The 14,009-nt window shown below is 35.0% G+C and overlaps 1 protein-coding gene across 2 annotated transcripts in view; it reads left to right on the forward strand.

The window, feature by feature from the left end:
- MYO6 (myosin VI) overlaps nucleotides 1–14,009 on the forward strand; it is a 79,992-nt gene that overhangs the window by 62,928 nt on the left and 3,055 nt on the right. The window contains exons 28-30 of one of the 2 annotated variants that reach the window (XM_031680271.2): nucleotides 8,380–8,483; nucleotides 9,385–9,516; nucleotides 12,140–12,166. In XM_031680271.2, the coding sequence (XP_031536131.1) occupies nucleotides 8,380–8,483; nucleotides 9,385–9,516; nucleotides 12,140–12,166 (263 nt within the window). The remainder of the gene's footprint in view (nucleotides 1–8,379; nucleotides 8,484–9,384; nucleotides 9,517–12,139; nucleotides 12,167–14,009) is intronic. The other variant, XM_031680272.2, reaches the window with a different exon arrangement.

The raw sequence follows: 14,009 nt of genomic DNA on the forward strand, positions 1-14,009 counted from the left end.
TAAACCGGCTGTTTCAGCTCATGAATAAGAAAACATCACTCTGAAATTGTCGAGTATTGTGTGAAGGATAGGCAGGTAATTTCTAAATATCTGCCATTAAATACTGGCATGAAAATCAGTGACTATATTATAATCCAGTTTAATATATTTGAGATTGGGATTTATTATTTTCTTTTTTCTTATTTATTTTTTTGGGGGAGATTTATTATTTTCCTAGTGCAAATTTTTAGAAATACGTCCTACACCCTGACACTTGAGAAATTTTACACACACTCATTTTTCCCCCGACCCCCCCATGTTTTAGAATAATTTTCTTTTCCAAGAAGGAAGGTTTATCACATTGAAATGTTGTGGCTCCTTAGGTTTCTGAATTATCTCTAAATACAGTGGAGCGTAGAGGAATACAGATGTTCTTATTATAAGTTGCAGGAAGGTTTTAATATAACAGAGTCATTTTTTAAAAATATAGAATGTAGAAACATTAGTTATTTTCATTATTTGTAGATACAAAGCAGAACTAGTTTGTGGGGTTCCTTTATGTAGGGTTATATGTTGTAGGCATATCGAGGGGCACACAGATGTATATAACCATGCTTTTCAGAATGTCAGAGCAGTGTTTATGACAAAATCATTAAGATACAGTGACTAGATGTTGCTATTTCCTTGTGAAAGGAAAAAACTTGGTTCTCATTGCAAAGTGGCGATTAGATTTTATTTAGCTGAAAACAAAGATAGAGAAGGAAAAGAGTATGTTAAGTTGCCTTCATGCTTTTTCTAGTAAGTGAGTGTACTAAGGAACTCAGCTGAATTGTATGTGGAAGTTACATTTAAATTGAATAGGCCTATGTGTTATAATAATTGTTAAGCTCTTTGGTTTGGGTCCAATATTTGGGCTTTTTGTGAACATTTCACTGTTTCACAAAGATATTAAGATATTTTGGCCCGGCTGTGGCTTCTGGAACTGCAGACTCGGCTCAGCTGCTGTTCGGTTCCTTGCGCCTGTGTTTTGTTGGCGTGGCCGGGAGCCTTTGCGTGTAACTGACCAGTGGGCCAGGCGCGGTGAACCAGGCGGCGCCCCCTGGTGTGTGTGAGGGAGTCCTGCCTTGACGGAGCTGACTTCGTTATGCCTGAAGCTCATTAATACGAGACTCACTGATGGAGTCGTCGGTGGTATTTACGGTGGACTCTTGTGTTTGAGCATTTGAAATATTTAGCTAGATCCAGTGTCATTCCGCATAGTATGTATAAGATCCTGGCTTACATGTGGACTCCATCCCATCACCAGAAAGATGCACTTCTTCCGAGGTGAATGGTCTCAGAGAAATAGGGGGGCCATTTAGGACCTTTAGCTTAAGTGACGAGTTACCGATGATTGAAGTTAAGCAGAATTAACTAGGTAATGGGACCACTACCAAGTAGTTAGGAGACACTGCAAGCAGTTATCACATGAAAGGTAGAAGACGTGGATTTTGTTCTCCTGTGGGACGGCTGAGGGATGGTGTCCCCGCCCCGATGCCCCTTCAGGCCCTTTCTGTCAGTCCTTTGCCAGGAAGCCTTCCCCGACCCCCTTGTCCTCGTGAACCCCTTCCCCTCTGAACCGCCCGGTAGTTTTATACTCTGTCCCGCAGGCATCAGCACCGCACTGTGGATGATGTTCTCTAAAGGTTTCCCATGTTTGGTAATTTTATCTTACTCCGCGGGCTGCAGCTTAATGTTCTTGAATGTTTATTTTACCTTTGTTAGCACTGAATTCTTTCTAACAAATGTGTGAGTAAGAACCTCTCTGAGTAACTCTGTTCTTAATATAAAGCATGAAAATGTTCTTGGGTCCTATGAGACATTAGAAAATATATGTAGTTAGATTCTGCTGCAATAAACAATTTCAAGTTAACTTTTTCAGCTTGGATTCCCGTCCAGTAACTTCTAAGTAAGAATTGCTTTCCGCATATGTAATGTATTTTAAAATTGATCTTAATCAATTATACATATGATCCTTGATGCAAAGTGATGATTTTACATTACCTAAAATTATAACATAATATCCAGATTCTACTAAAAACAAACAAGCAAACCTTACAATGAATAATTTTCTAACCTAGATGTGATATATTTGCTCTTCAATTTTCACTCAATGCCTTTCATTTATTCTTTTCAAATCATTTTTAAGAAGATTCAAAAACATTAAAATTCTGAATGTTCTCACACATAGAGTTAAATAAAGGTAATGGAGTTTTTTAAATCAATGAGCAAAGGCATTGAAACGAATTTGGCACAATCCAGATTTTTCACAGTTGAGCATTGGTTATGGCATTGACTAAAATGTATGTATTCTTTTCACAGAATTGGTGGAGCAGGACCCAGAATGACACCGTATGTCATTCCCCTTTTAAACATTTGATTTAATCATATAAGCTTTAAAAAAAAGGTTGTGGATACTTTTCAGAAGAAATATTTTCCTCATTGAAGTAAACTTTACATTATTATTATTATTATTATTTTTTTTTTTTTTTTTTTTTTTTTTTCCCCAGGAGGAATGTTAATTCTCCTGTCTGGTGCTCCATCACAGTGGTTTATCATTTGGTTCTTCCTTTGTGTTTGCTAGCTTTGTTTAAATGTTAACACCCATTTTGTCTTAAGTGTTTTTAATTAGCCCGCCCTTATGCCTTAATGGAAGTACATGTGGAAATAAAAATAAGAATAAATGAAATATTTGAAGTATTTGAGTCACAGCAGATAGCTGAGTTTTCAGTAAATATGACAGTTCATTCTACTAATATCTAAACAGCTCACAATCTACTGTTACGTATGCAGTGCTGATTTTGGTGCTAGTGTTTCTTCTGTTGTCAGGATCTCTCTGCAGAGACAGAATCTAAGTAGCATTTGGGATATACATATAAAATATATTTTATATGCATAAAACGTATTTTTACCTATATTTTTAAATATATGTGCTATATATGTAAAATTTCAAAATATATATAAAATCTGAATTTTAACAGCTTTTAGAACTCCAGCTGTACCCTTTATAGTGATGGTTCGTAGCTCTGTCAGACCCCAATACCAATAACAAATGTTTTATAAGTGATGGAAACTACATTAATAATTCTCTCTAAGCAATGTATGTAGAAGAGAAATGAAAGGACAGTAATTTATAAGTATTTATTTTATTATATTTATTTTAATACTGATTTTAATATGAAATTGCTTGCTCACAGCTAGAGGATAACATGGTCAGGTACTCAGATGTTGTTACATGTACATAAACTCACCACGAATGCAGCAACTACAAATGCAAATTGGTTTAAATGCCAGAAATTGTGGACAATCCTTTCTGAAGTTCTGAACAGAGTTAAATATAGTCTCCTCTCCATTCTACAGTAGTGGAGAAGTTCCTATAAAACTTCTGTGCATATCAAAACCATGCAAAAAAAGGGTTGTTTCACATGTAGAACTTTGTTTACGTGTAAAACTATACGTATATGTATGTTTCAACTCTCTGTGTCTGGCGGACGTGTTGAAGTCACATGGAATGTGGGCCAGTTCTTGCATAGGACATTTGGCATCTCTGACCCCTCATCTCATCCAGTGCCAGCCATGTACTCTCAACAGCATCCTTCTTGCCACAGTGCACTAAGATTTTTGTAAATGCCCCTGAGTGGATGCTGTTGTACCCACTGCTTTATAGTTCCCGTTTGAGTTTGAATTAAACAAGCCTAGCAGTCAGCTGACGTTCAAGGTGAAATTGTGAGCATTTGCACATAGTTTGGGAAAATAAGAAGGGGACCCAGATGCAGGAGCCATTTCTACCCAGTACATACAGTGTAGCTCCCATAGCGTGGGGTGGGCTGTAGACTCAGGAGAGATTGCCATCCAGCGTAGTGTTGGGGCATCTCCACGTGATGACAGACCGTGGAGTAAAGAGCTCTGAAAGGCCATGAATTCCCTTGAAATCTGCTGTGGGAAAAGAAATAGAAAGTTGGAAAATTCTTAGTAGATTAATTTCTATTAGATTATATTTGCATTTGTTTGTCCTTGATCATCAGTTTTGGAAGATGACTTTTTCTCTGACTTGTGCTTACTTGGATAGAGCCCCGTCAGCACCTGATCTTAGCCAGTGTTCCTCAGAAGGAAAGAGACGTCTCTGCTGCTGTGTAATCAGGGTCCCAGCTCCTGGCAGGCATCCAGAAAACTGATCCCTGAGGCGAACATAGCCATCTTCCTTTCTTTTGATTTATAAGATTTTAAGGTTACCAGAGCCTGTTGAATAGAGAGTGTGAGAAAATGATTAATTATGAAGGTAGAGAGGAGAGGACACGAAAATAAAATACTCATGAAGTTGAGGAACATGATGAAATGAGCATTCCGTTTCACAGAATTAAGCCAAATTTGAGAAAAGTTATAATCTTTTGGGTAATAAAAGTAAGTTTTTGCCTTTGGGAAATGTTTATCCTTGGAAGGTCAGAACCCTTCTGATCTTTAATTTAACAAGTATTTGATGCATTTGAATTTTTTTAAGAGCTTTGAGCACATCAGACTCTTATTTGAACTCCGACACTGTAAAGTAGATCAGATTGGTTTACCACCATTATGCCTTGTCTAGTTAATATTTATACTGAGCAACCCTAGCACAAAATTCCTCGTGTAGAATCTGTATCCTGCCAAGTTTCCTGTATGCATTTAGAACATGCTGATTATATTCTATACATAAAAATATCACAGAAGTGTAGCTTTCATGAGATTTCATCTAAGAGTTCCTACTGCAAAAATGGAATTCAAAGAACTAAATGAATTTAAACAAAAATTGTGCTGTATTTTGTGGCTATATATGTTGAAAAGTACATTATCAACTTTCACAAAGTAAAAGTATATGGTTAGTAAATCAGTAGTCCTTTTGAAAATACAAATTTTAATTATGCTTTTAGGTCTTTTAAGTAATTTATGTGGTTGTCTTTTATATCACTGTATTGTGTTATCCTTTTTCTTATAGGGAACAAATGGCGAAAGAAATGTCAGAAATTTTGAGTAGGTCAGTGCAGTGTAATTGGGGAAATAAGTGTCACCTCAAAATCATATTTTTAAAATTACTTTTCATTATTTGGACCAGAACCTGTTATATGAATAGCCTATTTTTTTCCATGTAAATTTTCTGCACAAGAAATGTCACTTCGTCCTCATACCACTCTTAACACAGAAAAAGTTTAAAAAAAAAAAGTGTTCCTCTCAATTGGCATCTCTCTGTGGAGTACCGTTGGCATTTTGGATGGGACTGTTCCTTGTTGGTAGTACTGTCATGCTTACCACTGGCCCCCACCAATTCGGTCTCAGTAGGGTAACCCGTCCTGTCATTATAACAAAAGGAACATTTTGAAACTCCCCCTGGGGGTGGCGCTGCTCTCTGACTGGAACCACTGTGCTTGGTTGAAGGGCAAGTGAGGAGGGGTGTGGCTCCAGACGGCCCCTGTGCACCATAGCTCACAGATTAAAAACCACTGGTGTCAAAGTTGAGCCACCAAGGGATATAACTTCCCAGCAGGATCTGGTCCATGTTACCTTTATAAGTGCGTATGAATCAGCAACATTTTAACTTTCAATTTTGAAGTTACAGAGTTGAAAGTGTTAAAATTAGTATATATTTTAAAATCAAAAGTCAGTGTTGCTACTAACTCATTCTGTCGTTTACATGATTGTCTTTATAACAAGCCTAAATAATCAGTAAATTACACCTTCATTTTACTTTTTTAATAACTCCAAAGATGGGGGGGAAGCATTTAAATACATTTGATTTGTGTACTTCTTAGAATGCTGAATATGCTTTAACAGGTGTAATTTTGTTTGAGGTATTATGAATGATAAGCTAGTAATAGTAAAACTATAATTTTGAGTAATAATAATTTGAATTCAGTGTGATTTTTTAAAAAGTATCAAAACACACCTTATGTATTTCGACACCTCGTATGTATTCTGACAACCTATAAAACTATATATTAGGTAAATTCACTTTCTCTTTCAAAAGGAAAGGAAACAACAGCAAAACCCTGTAATTTCAGCTGCCCTTCAAGAAAGACTGGCAGAGGAGCTAGGAAGAAAGGAGAACTTTTTTGTTAGTTTATTGAATGGTGGTTTTGGGATGTAGAAAAGAAAAAAGAGTATTTGAATAATGTTAATGCATAATTTATTGTTAAGGGTAATAGAGAGACCTTGCTGACCCACAGCTGGCTCTTTGAGCAAAGCAATTAAGAAGAAAAAGCTACAAGGAGAATGGCCAGTCATACAGCTTAGAAAAAGAGATTCTGCAATAAACTTGAAACAAATTTTAACCATAAAAATGCAGAAAGAACTAAATGGTCACACATTAGCCTTTAGCCAAGGCTTATATGTGACTAAAAATCACCAAACAATTTTTGAGTATGTAAAGTATGCTCTTTTTTATTCTCTAAAAGGAAAGCATAAACAGGCCTTTTAAAGAAGCAAAAAGTACCTTATTTTATTATTAAGCTTAATTTTGCAGGAATTATTTTCTTTATTTCAAGAAAGAGGATACATATTTTTAGCATCATTTTTTAATGACAACAGTCTCATTAAATGCATCTTGGTTGTTTGCCAAGATTGCTGCTGCCTTTCAGAATGTACAGTGATGAAAAAATATGAGCTCATTTTCAGATCCTATACTGTGATCATCCCTCTTTAAGAGGAAGGTTTTCCAAGTAGTGGACCACAAAGGTGAAATGCTTGTGTGATACCCGAGAAGTGATATTTTAGTTCTTTCATACTTAAGTCTTTTAATACTGTTCCATCTTCTTTTCATATCTTGAAATATGATGTGTTTAAATTCTTTGTTACATTGAGCTTTAAATTCACTGGCAGCTTATTCTCAGTGTCTGCTATGTGGCAGGTATAATCTTTTGCTGAAAAAATGATATCAAAGAAAAGAAAATTTTCTGAATAATTATTTCACATTACATGAATAGAAGCAAATCAAGCTATTAGTAGCACTATGAAAAGGTTGATTTTATCCCATTTAATTTAAAATTATTCTTTAAAAAATTTATTTTTAAAATAAATTATTTAAAATTATGTATTATTTTCATTTTTTATATTTAATATATATCTGTTTTATATTTCTTCTTTCCCCATTCAAATGTTCCTACTACTCAGGGCAAGGTAAAACACTGTGCCCTTTGAAATCTCTGTTATCTGTCTCAGGACCTACAACCTTTTCCTTTAATTTACTGGTTGTCATATTATTACTCACTGAATATGAGGGTGAGGTTTTATCTGCCCACCAAACCTTTCTGAATCTTCTAACACTGAAGCTCAAAGGTCACAGGAGTTTCCAGGCTCCAGCAGCTCTTTTAGCCTGTCTGTAATGACAGAGGCTGGCAGTTGGGCCACTCCCCTGTGGACTTTGTAAGCAGATGCCTGGCCAGACTCTGGGCCAGTGGCTGGGGCTTCGCTGATTGGCTCATAAACAAACCTTTCATGTGCTTCTCATGATCTTAGAATATGTTGAGGATTTCTCTTCTGATTTTGAGGAATATATATAAATGTATTTTTTTTTCATTGAAGTATATTTGATTTACAGTGTCATGTTAGTTTCTGGTGTACAGCATAGTGATTCAGTTATATATATGTATATTCTTTTCCATATTTTCATTATGTTATTACAAGATATTGAATATATATAGTTTCCTGTGCTGTACATTAGGACCTTGTTATTTTATACATAGTAATTTGTATCTGCTAATCCCAAACTTCTATTTTATCCCTCCCCTCATTCCTTTCCCTCCGGTAACCATAAGTTTGCTTTCCACATCTGGGAGTCCGTTTCTGTTTTGTAAATAACTTCACTTGTATCAGTTTTTTAGATTCCACATATAAGTGATATCATATGATATTTGTCTTTCTGTTTCTGACTTACTTAGTATGATAATCTCTAGGTCCATCCATATTACTGCAAAATGGCATTATTTCATTCTTTTTTGTGGCTGAGTAGTATTCCATTGTATATACCACAACTTCTTTATCCAGTCGTTTGTTGATACACATATAAATGTATTCTTTAGCTTTAGATGTTCACTTATCCGTGAGTTAGAACATTTAAACTGAGGTCTGGGGGAGGTCCCTGGTACTAGAATATTGGAATTAGAAGTTCTGATAAAACTGAATATGGCTATTGAATGGCATACTGGAAAATTTTAATTTACCTGGGCATCCTGTTACACCTTTCTTAATCTCATCTGTCAAAGATACAAAAATTATTATATCTTTTTCCAGTAGTTATTTCCAGTTCTCAAACTTGTGCTCACTTTCTTGCCTGTTTAGTCAACGTTTCATTCATATTTCTAGTTTAAATTATACAAAAATATATAATAATTACAGAGGACCTGCTGTACAAGCCACCAAGGCAGCTGCCGGTACCAAGAAACATGATCTCAGTAAATGGAAATACGCAGAACTGCGTGACACCATCAATACTTCTTGTGGTGAGTGAAAGGAGAGGATGGAGAATGGGAAGGCTCTGAACTGGATTGGCGTGGGATTTTTTTTTTCATATAAATTAGTTTAAGCCATTCTCTTTGTTACTCTCACCTTGAAGACCTAGTCTATTCACAAAGCTGAAAGGAAGATATGCTTACTAAGTTAAATTCATTTTGCCTGTCTTCTTGCCTAGGTCTGAGGAAAAGCATAGAGAAATTATGGTTTGGGCTATGTTAATGTTACTCATGATGGTTAAATACCTAGATATCAGAATGTTTTGGTCCACGAATGGAAAGTAAAAAAAACAAAAAATGGCAATGGAGTTCTTTCTTTTTAAAGCTATTTTCCTTCCAACAGAACAGAGTAACCCGGAGGATACTACACAGTTCTGTTCTTGTGTCAGTCATAGTGTTTGCGTTCAGGACACTGTAACCAGCGCCTCAAGTGTCATAGTCATACAGAACCCTGCACTGTGTTCTCCCTCTCCTCACTGAGTTTATCTGCATAATTAAAATATCCAAAATGTGTTGGGCGTAAATCTAGCTTGCCTTTGAGCTCGGTGACTTCTTATTCTGCTGTCGTGGCCTGTGACCTTGGATAAGTGACTTAACCTCTCTGATTCAAGTTCTTCATCTCTAAAAGACCTATGTAGTGCAGGCTTCTTGTGGGGAGCAAATGATCTAAGATAGTAATAATGTGTAAGGAAATGCTCTGTAAATAGAAAAGGTAATAATGCTGTAAAATGCTCATCTTTATCAATAGTTAGCTGACTTTTGATTCTTTACTATTAATTTGAAAATGAAAACTTTATTTAAAATATGTGTTTGTGGCACAGAATAATTATGCTAGATGACTAAATTAGGATGTTAATCCCTTTGTTTTTGGCTCTCTCTATGTAATTGATAGATATTGAACTCCTGGCAGCTTGCAGAGAGGAATTTCACAGGAGACTGAAAGTGTACCATGCTTGGAAATCCAAGAACAAGAAGAGAAATACTGAAACAGAACAACGTGCTCCAAAGTCTGTTACTGATTATGGTAAAAACAAATCTGTACTTCTGGATATTCCTATGTATATAATGACATGTAACTATACATAAGGCATTTGAACAAAATATCCAACATAAGTTTTCTCTTATCTGTAGACCTGTGATCATCTGAACCTGGTAACTAACATAACCAAGATATTTAATCTTTCAAAGCATTGTTTCTGTTAGATACATCTTAAGTCACATTTATTTAAAAGTACCGAATTTACTTGTTAAGATAAATTCTGGAGATAAGAATAACCTTGTCTATTCTGAGCAGGTTGTGTAATCATGTCAATATGTATTCATTCCACATACACATATACACATATTTGTAAAGGTTATGTGTGGAAATGCAAAGATTACTATGAAAAAAAGAAGAATGTTTACTGCCAATATTATTTTATAATACTGTGAAACTGCAAGAGTGAGAAATAGTACCTTGGTTTAGATCAGAGTTTTACCTAGATCAAGATTTGGTTTTTTGACTAAGAGTCTAAAAATGAATTTTGTTACTTTGTAATGCAAAAGGCAAAGTTGTACACCTGGAATTGGAAAAAAGAGCAGGATAGACGTGACCTAGGAAAAGCTTTAACATTAATTGAGAATACCTGTGGTATATAAGTTGTCTTTTCAATTTTAAAAGCAACAGTTGGAATTTCATTTGTTCAACTTGCTGCTTTTAAACTGGCACAGTTTGTTAGGTTAATTCTGGTAAATATCAAGATGACAGCATATTTAATGCCCTTTTTTAAAAAAAGAGGTATATTCGCAACATTTGATAGTATAGGTTAGCAATGTTTGATTCAAGTTGACTAAGAAAATGAGCTCACATTTATATTTTACCTCCCTCACCACCTTCCTAGCAAATAAGCAATGTTTGGTGAAAGGTAATTAAATGGTGGAGTTCTAGCATTTCTAAGTTGTTGCAAAGATTAGATTGAGGGAGGGAAGTGTTATCAGGAAGAGAGCTGTTCATGCCAGTGACTGTTCACGGGGTGTCATCTGTCAATATACCGCTCCTGGAAGAGCGGTGAGATTGCATGCAACTAAGAAGTGGCAGGTGGAAGGCTGTCTAAACATCCGTCTTCTTGTGACCACCACTCTCTTCTCCAGTTTAAAAATTTGTCTCTGGGAATTGAAGACGACAGGATGACTACTGTCTGTACCAAGTTTCTAACTGCAGTTAGCCTTTGTCTTGTAAAAATGAAGAGCTGTTCTTTTTAGCTATAACCTTTTTAGCTGTAATTTTCTAATCATGACCTTTAGCTGATAGACTTTCATTGTCTTTTATTTCAAAATTTATACATCTGAATGATTGCACTTCTTAAAAAGAAATTTATTTTGTAATATTTGGCACATACATTTTTAATGAATATACATATTTCTTGTATTTTTTTTGTGTCAAACCAAACTTTGGTACCTTACTCATCCAGCTTTGCCCCCAAAGGAGCAAATAACACATGGCTTACCTTACTGCTTCTTATACTGTTTCCATTTGTAACAAAATATTTGGAAGAACAAGAGAGTGATGAAGTTTTCCCAGGAATCCCATCCAGGTATATGAACAAATTAGAAATTGTGGGTGAACACACTCCACGTATATGTAGCCTTCAGAGAATTTGATTACAGGCCATTTTCAGGATAAAATGTAACTTCTACTTAGAAGAAAACCTTTTTATTTTTCTCTTTATTTTCCTCTCATGTAGATTCATTCTGATGCAGGAGTACAGTTAAAGGGAAAGGTGAAGGACTCCATGATGCTTGAAGGCTCATTTGGGAAAATTCTCTGATTTAGGTGGTTTCCTAATAGTGTAGCTGCTTGACCTCTGAAAGGAACTGCTCTGTGGTTTAATGTTTAGAAGGGTTAGAATTCATTAATATGAGAAAATAAAATGATGACTTACGAGTAACGGAAATATAACTTGGTATTATCGCCTTGAAGAGTGGTATATTGACAAATCGTGGTTGATGCCTAGAATTCAGAGCTGGGAGGCTCCGCCTCTTTTCCTATGTGCTGTACCCAGGGAGCATGCTTGCCTCACCGTTACCACAGAAGGAGGTTTCAGAAATAAGTTTGGGGACAGTGGCAAGTTACCCATAAAGATTTACAGTATTTGTTGCTTAAAACAATGGCTTTGGAGAACAGTCTTATTTATTCGTTCCAAAAAAAAAAAAAAAAAAGGCATGAGTTTAAGACTTCAGATATGTGAAGAAATGAAATAATACTGAGTATATATAAATGTGGCAGTGCTTTTTCTCTAATGCATATTTTTTTGATGAATTTATTAGTCATTCTCTTTTTTCCTACAAAAATTCTAGCAGTACTTTAAAGGTACTATAATGGTTATTACTAAGTCGTTGTTCTGGATTTTTGTTTGGATATTACTGTGTGCCAAAATTAAATTTTGGTCCTCTTTGTATGTCTGTCAAGCAGAAATTCCTAAAAAATACAAAATAGCTTTAAAAAAAAAATCAAAAAGCAGCATCTACCTGTAGATAATTCTGGGAGTGTTTGGCTATGGACAGGATATTTATTCTCAGTTGATGGGAAGGCATTACAAATTAGAAGAATGCTCATTTATCACTTTGGCATTTTTATCTTTTCTTCAACCTAAAATATTTGTTCACAGATTTTGCACCATTTTTGAACAATTCACGTAAGTCAATGGGTGGCAACTCATGAGCTAACTGGAAGATGGGTTAAAAATACTTTATAAATACTAACTTGTATTAAACATTGTTTTGCTACAATTTTAAGGAGATTATAATACATTAATGTTGGTTTATCTGTCCTAAGATATTTAATTTGGGATGAAGCTTTCATTTGGATCACTCCAAAATATATATGCAGAATAAAATTTAATTTGTTGTTTTATCAAATTTCTTCCTTTTTTAAAAAACTAGCATTTTAAACTGAGTATACACAATTCTTATTGTAGCAAAACTCTTATCTTAATAAGCAGCTGATCTTTTAGAATAAAGACTAACTTTAGGTGCTGGTTTCAAATACTGTGATGGTATAAGCTTTTCTGTCCAAAAAGATTTGAGTTTTGCATGATAATATACACAAGCTTAATAGGATACCTCTCAATAGGAAGAGGAGATTGCTTTTACTTTTATAGCTTCCTATGATGCTCATTTTTTGATGCTTTAAGAGCTTTGAGTCATCTTACTGTACAGTGAATTTCTTCTAGAAATCAGTTGAGCAGTAATGACTTGAATATAATGCCATAGTTACTTGCCAACTGGTTGGACATGGTTTTTTTTAGAGTTTCTAGTAATTTACAGGGCTACATTTGAAAGTTATTCACTGTTTTGAAGATAACACAATTGGATGTTTAAGAATAGTCAGTTATTTAGAAGGTTAGTTTCAAACTTTTAATGTTTCCAGATGAATATTCATTTGCAGGCTTCCCTAATATAATTTCATTTCTCACATTATTAGAAAAAGCCATCAAAGACTCTCCATTGGGTTTCTTAATTTTACCCAATATATTGAGTCACAGGAGATTATTTTAAAAGAAAAAGTGTAGGTTAATCTGATCGATCGCCATCAATATCGTGGTAAGTTTCCTGTCAACAGGACATTGAATTCTAATTCACTGCTTAAGATGGAGGGAAGGTTTTCCTTTTTAAATCCTTTTATAAAATGTCTTAGTTTTGAGTTAGTGTATTTTCTGCAAAGTAGGTAGTTTTTAAAACTTGAAATGGAAACACTGAACTGTAAGCAGCTTTGAGGGAGCAGGAAAGAGAATAAATAAGCTCATCTCTGATAACATGCTAAAGGTGACACAGCTTTTTAAGTCACTAACAAAACTGGGCCTCTGTTTCATCCTTTCTTAGGGGTATACAGCTGTGCTAACTGCTTTCTGCTTTCTCTGGTTTGCACAGGAATAGATTCAGCTGCTATGAAGCTCTTGCTATTGGTGTAAAAAGTAGAATGAAAGTAATTTGATCCTTTCAGTACTTGGGAAGTCTTACAAAGGCCATGTGACTGTCCTTGACTTATATAATTTTTCATTGACATACTTAGCTTTTCAGTGAAGATTTTTAACTGAGCTGCAGTAAATGATTGGTCCACCTTTAAAGTTGTGCGTATAGAGCATATTAAACAGCTTTACCAGAATTATGCTCCTGAAGATGTAAAGTCATTGCCCCAGAGGACTGTTTATATTTTTAGGAAAAAAAAAAGAACTGTTTAGTAATTGAGCAAGGGAAGAAAGATTGGTATGTGCTCATTACCGAGTGTTAGCAGAAAAGCAAGGATTTTTCTTCTCTATTAGCAAAAAGAACCAAATATTACACACTTTCCACTTACTTCAGTGGATTTTATTCCAACAGAAATGTGATTTCAGAGTAAGTAATTCTGAGTGAGAGTTCATGCTTACTGTTATCATTTTGTTATTGTCGTAAAGTTGTCTAAGTCTTAATAAGTAAAAATCTGTGTTATCTTGGCCATTTTAAGTCTCAAAATCAGCTGGCAAAAGGAAATTTTTATGT

Source organism: Vicugna pacos, chromosome 8, assembly GCF_048564905.1.
Source record: "Vicugna pacos chromosome 8, VicPac4, whole genome shotgun sequence".
Taxonomy (NCBI): Eukaryota; Metazoa; Chordata; class Mammalia; order Artiodactyla; family Camelidae; genus Vicugna; species Vicugna pacos.